At 40.2% G+C, this 13,709-nt stretch overlaps 1 protein-coding gene across 1 annotated transcript; it reads right to left on the minus strand.

Annotated features, from left to right (window-relative positions):
- Nucleotides 1-6,869: 6,869 nt before the first annotated feature.
- Nucleotides 6,870-11,915, minus strand: irx6a (iroquois homeobox 6a). The gene is made up of 7 exons (XM_059354628.1): nt 11,806-11,915; nt 10,488-10,763; nt 9,577-9,686; nt 9,051-9,346; nt 8,183-8,857; nt 7,851-7,962; nt 6,870-7,495 (listed from the first exon to the last, which is right to left on the minus strand). The coding sequence occupies exons 1-6, from the start codon at nt 11,869-11,871 to the stop codon at nt 7,856-7,858; spliced, it is 1,530 nt and encodes a 509-aa protein (XP_059210611.1). The 5' UTR covers nt 11,872-11,915; the 3' UTR covers nt 6,870-7,495; nt 7,851-7,855.
- Between the last annotated feature and the right edge of the window lie 1,794 nt (nt 11,916-13,709).

Consider the following 13,709-nt stretch of genomic DNA (forward strand, 5'->3'; position numbering starts at 1 on the left):
TGGCTTCACATGCTGGACTTCATCTGTCAAAAGTGCAGTGGTGTTGGCACAGGGTGAACTCAGGAAATTGGAGACATAAATTGAAGAGAATTGATAGTGCTGCTGCTTTGCAGAATACTGTTGCTGAACATTGTTGCTGTCTGCAGTCCAAATGAACTGCTCCGGAGGCTGTCACCTAAACAGCTTCACAAAAATAAACCTATTGTGACACGATTCTTCTCATCCTATATCAGCCGAAACCAAAATGTGATTTGTGTAAAGGTAAAGTTGCTATATTGTGTGTGTGGATCTGCACATGTTCCTTAATGCTTGGGACTTTTTTTCTGCAAATTGCAAACAAACAACATAAAACTAAACATTTTTAGCTTCAGAATGCATGCAAAAATATAATATTGTCATCCCTTCTTTAAAAACCTGACACCGTAGAAACACCATAGAAAGTCAGATTTGCTTCAACAGAGGGCACTATACTCCAATTATGTCCTGTATTTTTTTTACTGTTCCTCTGAATCAACAAGGAATAACAGTGACACATCATTCTATCCCATTACTTTATAGAACAAAAATACTCTTGAATAATCATTCAGCAGCCTGAGCTTCATTATGCATGGCCATTAAGTTTCCATACAATGTTTAAATTATATTTCACAGGAAAACTGATTCACACTGTATACTAACAGGAATTCAGTTTGTATTTCAAATTCTCTAATGCTGTGAAATTACATGATTGCTGATTTAAGCACATCATCGCTACTGTTTTAAACACATTAAAATTATGAAACTGAACTACTTGGTTTGGTTTAGGTACCCAAAAATTTGACATTAAGAACATTATATAAAGTTATATTGTTAGCTCTGTCCCACTGTTGCTGTTCGTGGTGCTGTTAGCTTAAACATCACAACCATAGAATCTCATACAATCAAAACACAAGACAGCTTTGTTGTTAATGTTAACAAATATATTTGTAATCAAAGTCCACATATGGAGGTGGATGGATGGCTCAGTCAAATACCTGTAATACTTTCACCATGTTAGGCAGCTGTTTGTGTTGCACGTAAAACCAAAAGTCAATGTTGACTTATTCTAACTTGTGTACACAAGTTAACTTATGTACTAAACTTATGTCACATACTTGTGTATGTATAGTGTATGTAACATACTTAACTTAACCTAACCACCCACATACCTTTGTTTTAATTCATGACACTAGCCATGTGTTTAAATCACGTTTATGAACGTAACTGACGTTTTTTACGTAACTTGCGGCAGTCTCGTGACCCTTGTAACTACTTTACTTTCAGCATTTACATACATTTATTTACTGTTTAAACTGTCTTTTATAACGCCTTACTAGAAGTTTTTTGCCCTAAAACTAAGGTCAGTGGTTTTAGAACATAAATTCACAGAAACTGCAGCCTTTTTTACAACCACGGACCGTACGTGTGTGCTATTTTCATAACGCGTCATTGTGCCGTGAGCAGCGATATGTAATATGTGCCATGAAACGCAAGCCTGACACGACCTCCTGTGACGTTTATGTTGGAGAACTTGTTGTTTTGGAAACATAACTTTTAGGCGACGGGGTTACAGAGTTCTCGTCTGGTGGACATTAACTTATACTATGTTGCTATGATTCCAATATTCACATTATTTTTAGCTCTGTTTTGGTTTCCACCTAAATGTGCAAAATACATCTGGGGCTTTAGTTGGTAATTGTTCCACTGTGTTTACCAGCAAGTTGCCAACTTGGGTTTCATTAAAATGAAATAATGCAATTACTTTTGTTTATTTTATTTTTTTAGTGAATCAAACTTGTGTTGTGTCTAACAAGTGATCCTGGCTAGAAGGTGAATTAACATCCCTATCCACCACTTTAATCAATACACCCCTCTTGTTATTTAAATGTAAATACACTACCTCTGACAGTCACATGAGCCCTGACTCCTCTTTTATGTGATTCTTAGAATTGCATATGAGTTGCTTTAGTTTTCATAACTAAAAATTGATTTCACTTAAGCAGAAGCAACATGGCTTGTAGAGACTCTAGAATTTGGGATTTATGCCTTTTTTGTGGTCAGGCTATGACATGATGACACCCTGTTTAAAATTCAAATGGAGATTCAACAGCATGCACTAAAGGCCAACAGATGCACAACATGAAGGAGAAGAAAAACAGAAGGAGAGAGCGAGATTAAAAATGAGATGCAGGGGATTATTAAAGGGCATTAAAATTACACAGGAGATTATTCTGATGTTGGTGACGCCAACCTAAGGTCAGCAACAGAAAACTGCCAGTCCAGTAGACAAACATAAAAGAACAAACAAGATAACAGGAACAAGAGCGCACACAGTTCAGCACTCCATGGATACAATGTGGGGATTCAGGCCGCATATGAAAGCTCTGCTCGTGCTGGCATTCAGTAAGAATTTATTTCATTGTGTCTCCTTGAGGGTTAGCCTTTTAGTGTGTGATTGGGGCTTTTTGACCTCAAAGTAAACATGGCAATTTTTGCTCATGTAATCCCCCCGAGTACCATTTGCTATCCTTCCAGTAGTTACATATGGCAGTAGAGTGAGATTGACCCTGCCCTTTGGTTTAGCAGTGGAACTGACACCAAGGGAGAATTATTGAGCAAGCAGAAGAAGCCATGAAAGCAAAGATTGAAGGCTTTGTTACGGGGTGATTCTTACGTTCACACTGTATCATTTGAGACGACCCACAAACAATTAGTCAGTAACAGCCTGTTGGTGAGCTGAGATGAGAGGCAAAAGGAAACTCAGAATTTGGTTACAAGTCTTTATTCCCACACTTAATAGACAAGGGAAGACTCTTAAGACCCGACTCTAAATGGAGCGAGGTCTGCAAAAGAAACAAGGCCCTGGGAAATGGCAGCACTAACATCACTCTGTGCCATGCTCCAGCCCCGTTCATTGGGGTCTAGTTGAGGACACGCATGGGAAGGGCAAAGGTGGTGGAGCAGATCTGCCTCGAGTACAGCACTGGTGATGGAACGGAGGCCCAGATCCTTTTGGACACGAACAACGCAGGTCAAACACGGGGTATAGAAAAAAGCAGGGGTCGTAATGCAACATCCACCCAAACTGCACAAAGCCAGCTTTTCATCCCTTCTCTGGCCATTCCACCAAGTCCATAATTGTCTTTGACAAAACTCATTAGCAGAGACCTTGTAGCAACATCGGCAATCAGAAATTCCATGGAGGGAGACATGCACAGAAACAATGTCCCACACACATTTCATTGCGCCTTTTGACAAAATGTAATGAAGTGTGTATATTGTCCCCCTCATCTGAACTCTGAGCCACCGGTACAAAGACTTTGTTTTACGAGCCTTAGCTGCCCAGCGTGGGACACATCAAATGGCACCTCCATGCTGCCTCTTTTGTCAGACTAGAGGGCAAATTATTGTTTGAGATGTTGTTGTTGTTGTTATTATGGTTCCCATTTATATGAAGAGGCCCTTGCTATCGTGTCAGAATAATTCATATTCTTTTACGTCGCAGGCACATGCTCATTAAGTGGGGGCCTAAATGTAAAGTGCATATGTGATGGATGTTTCTGACAGTGCTTTGTCAGAGGTTAACCCCTCATTAACCTTTAGTATTATATCGTACAACATACCACAGTAACAGTCATTGTTAAACAGGGCTCAGCCCCTTTTAGACCTGGGTTAAGAGAAAAAGCAATAAAAATAATAGATGCGTAAAACAAGGACATGTGATGCGTGAATCCTTCACTCACATGTCACTCAAGATGAACATGCTTACCTCTGACTCATATTAGAGATGGCATTTCTTTATCTCACTATGATTTTTTAGGTGTGCCGTATTTAACAGTAGCAGACTTAAAGGAAAAACATGTAACAAGTGGATCTCTAACTAACTGTGATCTGCATCTGTTGGTCCCAGACATTTCAGCTGTTGAAAGTTATATTGTTGTGGATGACTTAGGAATTTCCGTTAACTCAGATAGCTGGCAATTTACACATAGTTTTCTGAATTTCAAATAAATTGGGCTACAAAAAGTCTACTTCATTATTAAGGAAGCATTTTTAATCTGATATTCTAAGGAAGGAAAGATTTCCATCTTAAATTCTTGAAGTATAACTCACAAAAACTATTGAAAGTGACATTTTAGTTATGATAAACTAATTCAACACTGCCTTTAAACATGTGTTTTTATTAGACCTAAAGGCAGGTATAGGCCACTCTATGCATTGCATGTGTGTCATTTATATTGATTAGTAATATTATTCCCACTCACTTGTGTTTTATTTTATAACTTTTATAGTGCAAAGGAAAAAAATCAAATGTTAAGGTGAAAGTTAACATTAACATTTGTTAATTTGTTTCAAACGATTCACTTATGTGAGAGTGTAGTGTGAAAGTGAGGATGCTGGGGGTAACATGTTCATAATTATAGTTCCATTCCTGTTGTATATTGAAGTGCCACATGTCCCAAACAGTGACATTAACAGAACAACTGTCATTTCTGACAGTCAAATGACCTATTGACTTGAAAAGAGCATATCGGGTGCAGACAGCAAGTTGGCCCAGAAAAGATCAATGATGCATCACAGAGGAGGAGGGGTGGGGGTCACTTATGGAAGTGTTTGATAACAACACACACCCTCTGATTTAACACAAAGGCTGCTCACAGATTAATAATGTCAAACCTATTCAAGTGTTTACCATCACTTGTTTTTCTTCCTTTTCCTTTTTTTTTTTGCGCCTCATTCACAGATTATCTAAAATCTGTTTTGGATTATGCAAACATGCTCTCATAGGCACCCTCCATCTCCCCCCTCCCTAATGAAAAATGTAGAGCAAAGCATGTATTAGGGAGATTCAGTTGTGCATATATAGGCTACCTAAGAAACTTATTATTCTCTAACATTGTAGTTTGCCACAGATTTCATGTCTCGCCTCAGATTAAAGATGTCAAACAAACATGGCTTGCATTTGTCCCCTCCCCCTGTGTCCACCACCACCAATAACATGGAAATCTTTCACTTCAGGTTATTTTGTTTTTTCTCACATTATTATACTATAGATGTGGCTTGTGATTCTACCATTTACATGTGTCTGCTGTGATTGTGCAGCTGCTGCAGCCATATGTAAAACACCATATATAGGAGCAACTAATTGACCTGTTAGCTGCTCGAGGCAGACGCTGCTATATGAACCCATCATGGCCATTATCTATGCTTTCCCCCAGGTACGTCGCCATGGTGGTAATCCCATTGAGCATGCATCATTACCTTCAATAGCATAAGGCAGCTTTTCTTTACAGCCTCCAATTTAATTAAATTTGGTTGTAAATATTTGATACACACCTACCCTACATTTTGGCGTAAAGAGCATAGCATCAGGCGTCATGACTGATTAGTGCTAAGGAGGAGGAGGAGGATGGAGGCTCCCTGTTAGCAGCCCGTCATTAACAGACGGACTGCTACAGTATGGGCCTACTGACTGACTCATGATGGCTGAAAGCTGTCATTCTGCCTTATATCAGGACAGGTGGAGTGGACTGCTTTCTGTTTTCTTCCACATATTCTGCTGAACAACACCTTTTTTTCTCCTTTTTTTATTCATTTTACCTTCACTTGAAAAAATATCATCAACTGTAAAGATTTACAATGTGTCCTCTTTATTGCTTAGGACAGAAATCATTTATGACAGATTCAGACATGTGAAATAGGTTTAATTCTATTTATTATAGGCTATATTAAAATATAAATTTGTTTTTGGCTTAAGCCTCACGCAGATCATTTATTAGGTCTCAGATTAGCACAGAAGAGAAAAATTGAAATAGAAAAAAAAATCTAAATAGGCCTAAGTTATTATTCCTGACCTTCCTCATCCTCTTCATCATGTGGATTTTCCTGGATTTACCAGGCAACGTGCTTTTCTGACAGCCCCGCCACTGGCCAAGGACGCACAGAATGACCACAGCACCTCGATTGCCCTAATACGTAAAATACTTTTATTACAAACATAATCCCACAAATACCTCAAATTACTTTTTTTTTTTTGCGAGGCTGTGAGACTATATTTGCAGGTATTGTTCCTGGACTCAAATTCACTCATAAAATCTAAATCTTTGCCAACTGATGTCAAAACAATTCACTGCAGGAATCAAATCATAATGGAAAGAAAATTATTGATTAAAAAAAATCTAAATTTAAATTAAATCACGAGCATTTTTTTTCCCTCTTAGCTGTAGGCAGACAAGTTTAAAAGTAATTTTGCATAATTTAAAGTAAAATAAGTTTCACAGGCTTGTCAAACTTGATATTTGTGCAGTATAATAACGCGTCAAAATCAGTTTACCGAACATAATGAGTTTACACAGCAGCCTTTTGTCGCGTGCTTGATTTTAAAAGTTTGCAATGTGAAGATGAGAAAGTTTCTGAGCGCGTCAGTCCCCATCACCGACTACAGTGATCATCTGATTACAGCTGTCTGTAGGAGAGGAACTAAAGTTAGTCCAGAACGAGATGGACTCTGGGCAAAAGACCCGAATCAAAGGGACTTTGATGGACCATGTGAATACTCTCTGCCGGGTTTGATCCTACAAATGACCTTTTAATGAACACAATGTTAAGTTAGTGCAGCGGCTGGCTACACAGGGGACAGAGCACCATTCATCCTATGTCCCTGCCTGAACAGTAACAAAGTGTTCGACGCCACTTCTGATTAGATGCTGACAATAGAAGGATGATGTCCCCCTTTCTTCCGCAACTTGTGGATTTCACTCACGTCCTCCTCTGAATTGTGACCTTCCATCAGCGCTGCGGCTCCATGCGTCGAGTCAAGTTGATAAACTTTGATCAGATGCGCATCCGGGAAATGTTTTAATTGGCCCGACTGGACGTCCACAAATAAACAGGACACAGAAAGCTCTTGGAAAAAAATGTATTCTTAGAAAAGAAATGCCATGATAGGCAAACACAGAAGAAGCTCACATTATTATTATTTTTTAAAACACAATGACAAAAATCCTCCAGGTCCACGCGCAACACAGGGGATCCGGTCCTTTTTATGGTCAGCTGTAAATCCGACAAGCTTTTCTCTTTTACATCAGGCAAAATGACACGAAGCCACAGTAACATGTAACAAAACACTCAAAGGAAGATACAACCAAGAAATACAATCATAAACAAACAAACAACATAACCAAATAATAATAAATACACAGAGAAATAAATAGCTTTGCTACACTACACGATTGCCATACACAGATTGGGCCGTTTTTTATTGGGCCATTCTCATACCTTTTGCATCTAGAATTTTTGCATAAAGTCTTTTACACCATAAAAACAAAGTTGTGCAAAATGATAGCCACGTCCACAGTTTGACAGATTCTCACTGCAGCAGCCAGGTAGCTCCCATGTGTCATGTTGAGGCCGGCCAGTGTGTCCTTCAGTGCATAATAAATGTCCCATTATTTATTGTGGTACAGTTTCCAGCAATCTAGCAGAGGGGAAAAAACAGCAGGAATTAAAAAAAATGAAAAATAGCTAAAAAATATAATAATAAAAAAAAAGATGAGGAATAAGGGTTTTTAATTTCAAATTGCTTTAAATGTTAATATTTTGTCTCATATTTTCATAAATGTATTTTTATATCATACATATTAGTAATCTGCCACTTCAACCTGCAATTATTATATTTAAATAGAATAAAATATAGAATGTATAAACATATAATTAACAAAAAGTGAGTGTGTTCTTCACCTGTGAGTGTTAAATGGTGTGTGTGTGTGTGTGTGTGTGTGTGTGTGTGTCGTGACTCTGCTGGTTTCTTCCAGTTGAGTGCAGACTCTCACCTGCTTCACCTCTTCATCACTGGTCTGAACGCAGTGACCTTGTCATCCTGCACAGTCCCACAGGCTTCACTGAGGTCAGACGACTGTGTTTCTGCTTTGCCACCAGAGAATCCTACACACCCAAATAAAAGCATATCTGAGAAAGTGGCCTCAGGTCGAGTTGGCAGAAAGCGCCCCCTCACTTCATAACCTTAAAAAAAGGCTTTTCTATAACACACAACACATTTTTAAACATAATTTGGCAAAGCCGGTGTTCCTTAAAACATAAAACCTATACATTGAGACCAGTTTTATCCCTTGTAATGTGGTATTGCAATTAAAAGGTGACGTACCTTCAATAGTGGAGTACTGACATGTGTCTGAGAGTGCAGCATAGGATGAACAGTGCAGCTGGAGGTCCTTGTGACTGTAGCTGCCAGTGCCATAGACTTTAGAGTGCAAGGATGAGCCCTCAGGGAAGGAGCTCTCAGTATTGGCCACACTGCTGTTTTCATGGAGGCCTCTAATGCCCCCACACTGTCCAGTAAGAGCGCCTGTAAGCCTGGAGCTCTGGAGCTGGCAGTCCCCGGTTGAGTTGCCTGTCCTCAGCTCCGAGCCATGCTGCTGAGGGCTCAGTATGACCCCTGAAGCAGCTGTACGAGCCAGAGACCAAATCCGAGGTTTATCCGACACTTCAAAGTGAGATAGGGACACCGTCCCCGCAGGGCCGGTCGAAGAGGGTGCCTTGGCCACCACGGGATCCAGGAAGTCAGACGGTAGAGGAGGGAGGGTGGTAACGCTTTTGAGGGCGCAGGGGAACGCGTGGAAGCTGTTAGTCAAACTCAGGTGCAGCTCTGAGCTGCAGTCTCTCTTTTGAGGGGCTCCAGATGCTGCCATGGCCCTCTGGAGGTCCTGCTCGTCTGCAGCCACCTTCTCACAGTCACTGTCCAGCTTGTCACAGTCGTCGTCGTCCATGTCCTCCAGATCACTCAGGTGCAGATCTTTCTCCTCCTTGCAGTCACTAGAATCTGCATGGATAAAAGGACATATTTTAGGTTGTGGTGTTTGAAAAGTTGTAAACGTGTAGTTTGTTCAGCAAACTTTTTACCATGGAACCTTCTTTGTTACCTTTTTGATCCATATGAATAGTAGCTTCGTTTCCAAAACATATTTTTTGTTTAACAATGATCACTTTTGCCACCAAAAAGTAGAAAAAGTTACCTTTGGTGACACAGTCTTGGTCGCTCTTGTTAAAGTCATCCTTCCTGTCATCAGTGGCCTTATTCTTTGGTGACCAGGTCATCTTGTTCTCCTTCTTTAGCCTCCTCCTAGCGTTGGCGAACCAGGTGGACACCTGGGTGAGGGTCATTTTGGTGATGATGGCCAACATGATCTTCTCTCCCTTGGTGGGGTAGGGGTTCTTGCGGTGCTCATACAACCATGTTTTTAGGGTGCTGGTGGTTTCACGAGTTGCGTTCTTTCTTCTGGCTGTGCCATTAAAGTCTACCGTCCCATATCTGGAAAAAGGGACACACAAACAGTGGCCATTAGTGCAGTAAGTGAAGGATATCTACTCACTCAGACATCCTATATCTGTACTAACTGCTGTTTGAAATATACACAGCGTCACTACACCCTGATCTTTGATCTGAATGCGGCATGTTCCTCCTGTAAATGGCTGCTTTTAATAATCCATCTGCTAACACTCATATTAAATAAAGTGGTCAAAAATGAAAGTAGAATTTACCTGTCATATTGATACTGGCCCAGTGAGTGGTCATAAGGATAGTATGCAGCAGTTTGAGTGATGCCAGAATGTAAAGTGCCTGTGCTGTCCTTAATGTCGTACTGTGGATTCTGTAAAAGACAAAAAGGTTGTTATAAGTATGCAACATTCATTATTTCTCAGCATTTAGATGATTGCAAAAAAGACAATAAAGACATTTGCTATTTTTTCCTCTTAAATGAAGAATAAATCACTCTAACCAAGAGTGAAAATAATTTCCACAAATAACATGAATATGTTTACAAGTTTACTCTTGAAGAAATATCTCATTTTCAAGGGGGCCCTAAACATATTTATTTTTTAAATGTATCCTAACAGGTTAAATGTACACTATAGAATTTCTTCATATAATATTATTTCTCTTTTTTTAAAGGTAAAATGTACAATTAGTCATCAGCAGTAAAATTGAGCTTTCAGGTGTGTGAAATATGAGAGAATAAATAAATAAAGTTCCAGCTGCACTGCAAAATATCAATTTAACAAGTCACTTTTTTATTTATCCAGTGTAAAATATTACTTTCTCAAAGTCAACAATTCTTACAGAGGAATAATATAATATATTGTTGCTGGTTCAGTAACAGACAAAAATCCTTTTTTTTTTTGCAGAATAAGGAGGATAACTTTATAATAATTAAATGACATTTGATTCAAATGAGACAAGTTTCTCTGCAGGGCTTCTACACTTCTTCCCCTCACCTAGGTGACAGGATTTTTGGCATGCTTTTAAGAGTAAGCAGATGAGCCTGGATGCCGGATTAACCGGCATGTCCAGACGTTTGAGATAAATTGATGAACAAAAACCCAGTTGATCGATCAGCCTAAGCCCCCCTCCCCCCCTTTTTGCGCATGAGATGAGGCTGAAGTGAGCCCACCAGAGTGGAGTAGATCGCGGATGGGTCGGTGCTGTAGGGGAAGTAGTTGGCGTAGTTCTGGCTGGCGGCAGCCGCTGCGGCGTATGGAGAGCTGTACATCCCCAGCGCTGCGTTCAGCTCCGTCCGGCTGCTCGCCAGGAGCCGGTTCTCGTAGGAAGGGCAGCAGAAGGAGGCGGCGGCAGCAGCGGCGGCGGTCTGGGAGCCGGCTGTCCCGTCAGAGACCGACCTGGAAATCGAATCGCAGCAAGTCGTACTGGGGTTTGCCGACACGAAAAACTGCATGAAGAGAATCGTGGACAGACATGGTCATTGGCTGTTTCAGCTCTTATCTGGATGCCTGTGACAACTCTGAAGTGACTGTGGGTGCACTGCAAAAGAGTTTAGTGTTGAGCCTTTAAAATTCTCAAACGCTTGCTTTTAGTTCACACTTCAATTACCCTGAATCAGGTGTCATTATCTTTACTTGTGACCTGCCTTAATTCAAGGTAAGTCACTTTTAAGAGAATTCCTGGAATGACAGAAAGCAGTTTACATTGTGAACACGTGTTATAAGCGATAGCACATAATTCCCCCTTTTCTTGTTTTAATAAAAGCTATACTTTTATTTTTTTCACTGGATATTAAGATGGAAAGATGGAAAGAGGTTTGCGCAATCCGTGCGTAAAAGTGTCCTGCTCCAGTTTATTATCGGTTTCAAAATAAGATAAGAAAAAACTAAAGTGATATCACTGTACAAGTAAAACACCCAATCATTATAAAAAAAATATTTGTAAATTTATATATAATGTTCAGCACGTTAAAATATTATTGAAGTAAAAGTTGGGTGACAACTTTTCCAAGAGAGTAACTTTTGTCCCCTGATCGACTTGAACTTCTTTGAACTTGTCATTACGCGCAAAAATAGCGTAATAAAATGTAAACGAGCCACTTAAATTCAGTTTTAAAAGCTTAAAAGATAATACAAAGTGCCTGACATGCCACACGTCTTATTTAAATAGAAAGTTTGCGAATGTGTACAGCATGCGTTCCAGCCCAATTACACCTCGCAGTGAGCAATAGGTGACATTCATCTCTATTGTCATCAGAAAAACACGTGAGTTCATTCATAATTCAGCGTAATTGGACACGAGTGCGTGTATATCGATATTTGAATCAACAACGAAAGCAGCAGACGAAAAAAGCTGTCAATACTGTCACTCAGTGCTGAATGTTTCTAATAGAGAAAAGCTGTGACTATAGTGAAATACAAGGAAATATAAAAAGCCATTTGTATGTGTGTGTACACAACACTTACAGGAATAAAAGGAGAGAGGCTTACCTGTGAAGTCGCATTGTATGGGTATCCAAATTGCGAGAAAGACATAGCTGCTTCTTTTGTTACCATCAGCAATATTCTTCACCCTTGATCGATTGCAACCAATTCTACTTCAAATCCACCGTCTTACACACATTTCCACGCACGGCCTTTCGCTCAATAATAGATGACTTCACTCATAGGAGGGAGACTTTAGGATGGCACCAGCTGCAGATTGTTTTATATGAATGAATAATCCCCCCCAAGGACCCGATAAGAAATGAAATTAAGCGTCATTAAGTGCAAAAAAAATTGTTGTTGTGTTAGCTGAAGGAGGCTTAAAGGATAACGTAAGACTTGCAAGATATGGACTCTGCTTGTGCTATTATTTGTGGCTCTATAGTTCTTTAGCATTCATCCATGCAAGGGTATCAGCGTGACGTCACTGTAATCCCGGAACGGCAGGGTACCAAGGATAGAATAATGTCTTTGCCAATCACGTCCAACGCAGGGTTTTCTTAAGGTGCACTGTACACAGCCTTGTCCCGCTTTTGTAATAGAATTCTTCACCGATTTGTTGAGATAACATCTCGGAAAATTGTATTACAGTTCATCATTATTGAATTGTAGCGTGGTAAACCTTTTGTGAAGTTAAATGAATTAGAAAAAAAAGAGACATTGAATATATTTTTGGCAGAGTTATCACAAACATTCAGCAGGAGAAACTACTTTTTTCTTTTCACTCAGGCAAATAAGAATCAAACATGTAAAGTCTGCTCAGTATTTTCTTTTTTGTTTCTTTTATTTACTATCCATTGCAATTAAAGCTGCTACAATAAGAACATCTTAGACTTTTTTCCCTTTTTTTAATCTCGACCTCTGTTCGCCTCTGGTTCTCTGGCCAGAGGTCCATCCCGGAGTTAATGACGATGATGTTTCTATCTTTCTCTATTAGAGAGAGGGGCAGTCCCAGCAGGAACGGTTAGAGGGGTTTTTGGCAGGTCAATAGACCAGTGATTGATGCGCGCCTGGAGACCTACGTGACCATTACGCGTAATGCGTAATTGTATCAATTAACAAATGGATACATGCCCTTGTTTAACCAACGAGTAACAGAGTGAAAATATGCCTTAGAGGTGAAATCCGAAGAGCTGTGCTAGAGAGAAAAAAAGACAGTGGAAGCCCTGCTCTCCAGTCTAATTAAATATCCGTGGATGGGGGCGACGAGAATTGCATTTTAATTGAATGATGCTCACTTGAAAGATGGGTAAGGAATGATGCTGCCTCACAGTGAATGAAACGAGAAATAATTTTAAGCCTTATTAGATCAGCAGCTCAACCATCACCAGTTCTCTCGCTCTCTCACATAAACATAAACAAGCTGTGCCCCCTCCTCGTGTGATGTTGAGTTGGGACAGAGAGGAGGAGAGGAGGGAGGAGGGGTGTCTATTATTCCCTATACACACTATATTTGTATTGACAGTGACAGCGATGATCAGTCCTACTGAGTCATATGATCTGCGTGTTTTAGACTATCTGGGGCTGTGTAAGGTTTCCGTTGTCACTACTGATACCTTGTGCCAAATTTCCCGGCGCTCTGCTGTTCCGTAACTGATGTATGGCGTTTCCTTCCTCAAGGAGACGCGTGTGCGATTATGGGCTTCCTCTCAGAGGGGCGCTAAAGAGCCGCGTGGAGGAGATGAAGATCTCCCGTCAGGAGATTTTCCACAGAGATAAAGTGGACAGAGTGGTCATGGTCCAGGCTCTAGGCAGTAAACACCCACAGGCAGTAGCAACTCTCTCTCTCTCACACACACACACACACACACACACACACACACATATACACACGCACACAGGGCTTTGGTTCTGACAAGTGCTCATTGCAACTAGGCAACTAAGTTACAGCTGGGAACTTGTTGGTCCTC

Source organism: Centropristis striata, chromosome 2 (genome assembly GCF_030273125.1).
Source record: "Centropristis striata isolate RG_2023a ecotype Rhode Island chromosome 2, C.striata_1.0, whole genome shotgun sequence".
Lineage (NCBI taxonomy): Eukaryota > Metazoa > Chordata > Actinopteri > Perciformes > Serranidae > Centropristis > Centropristis striata.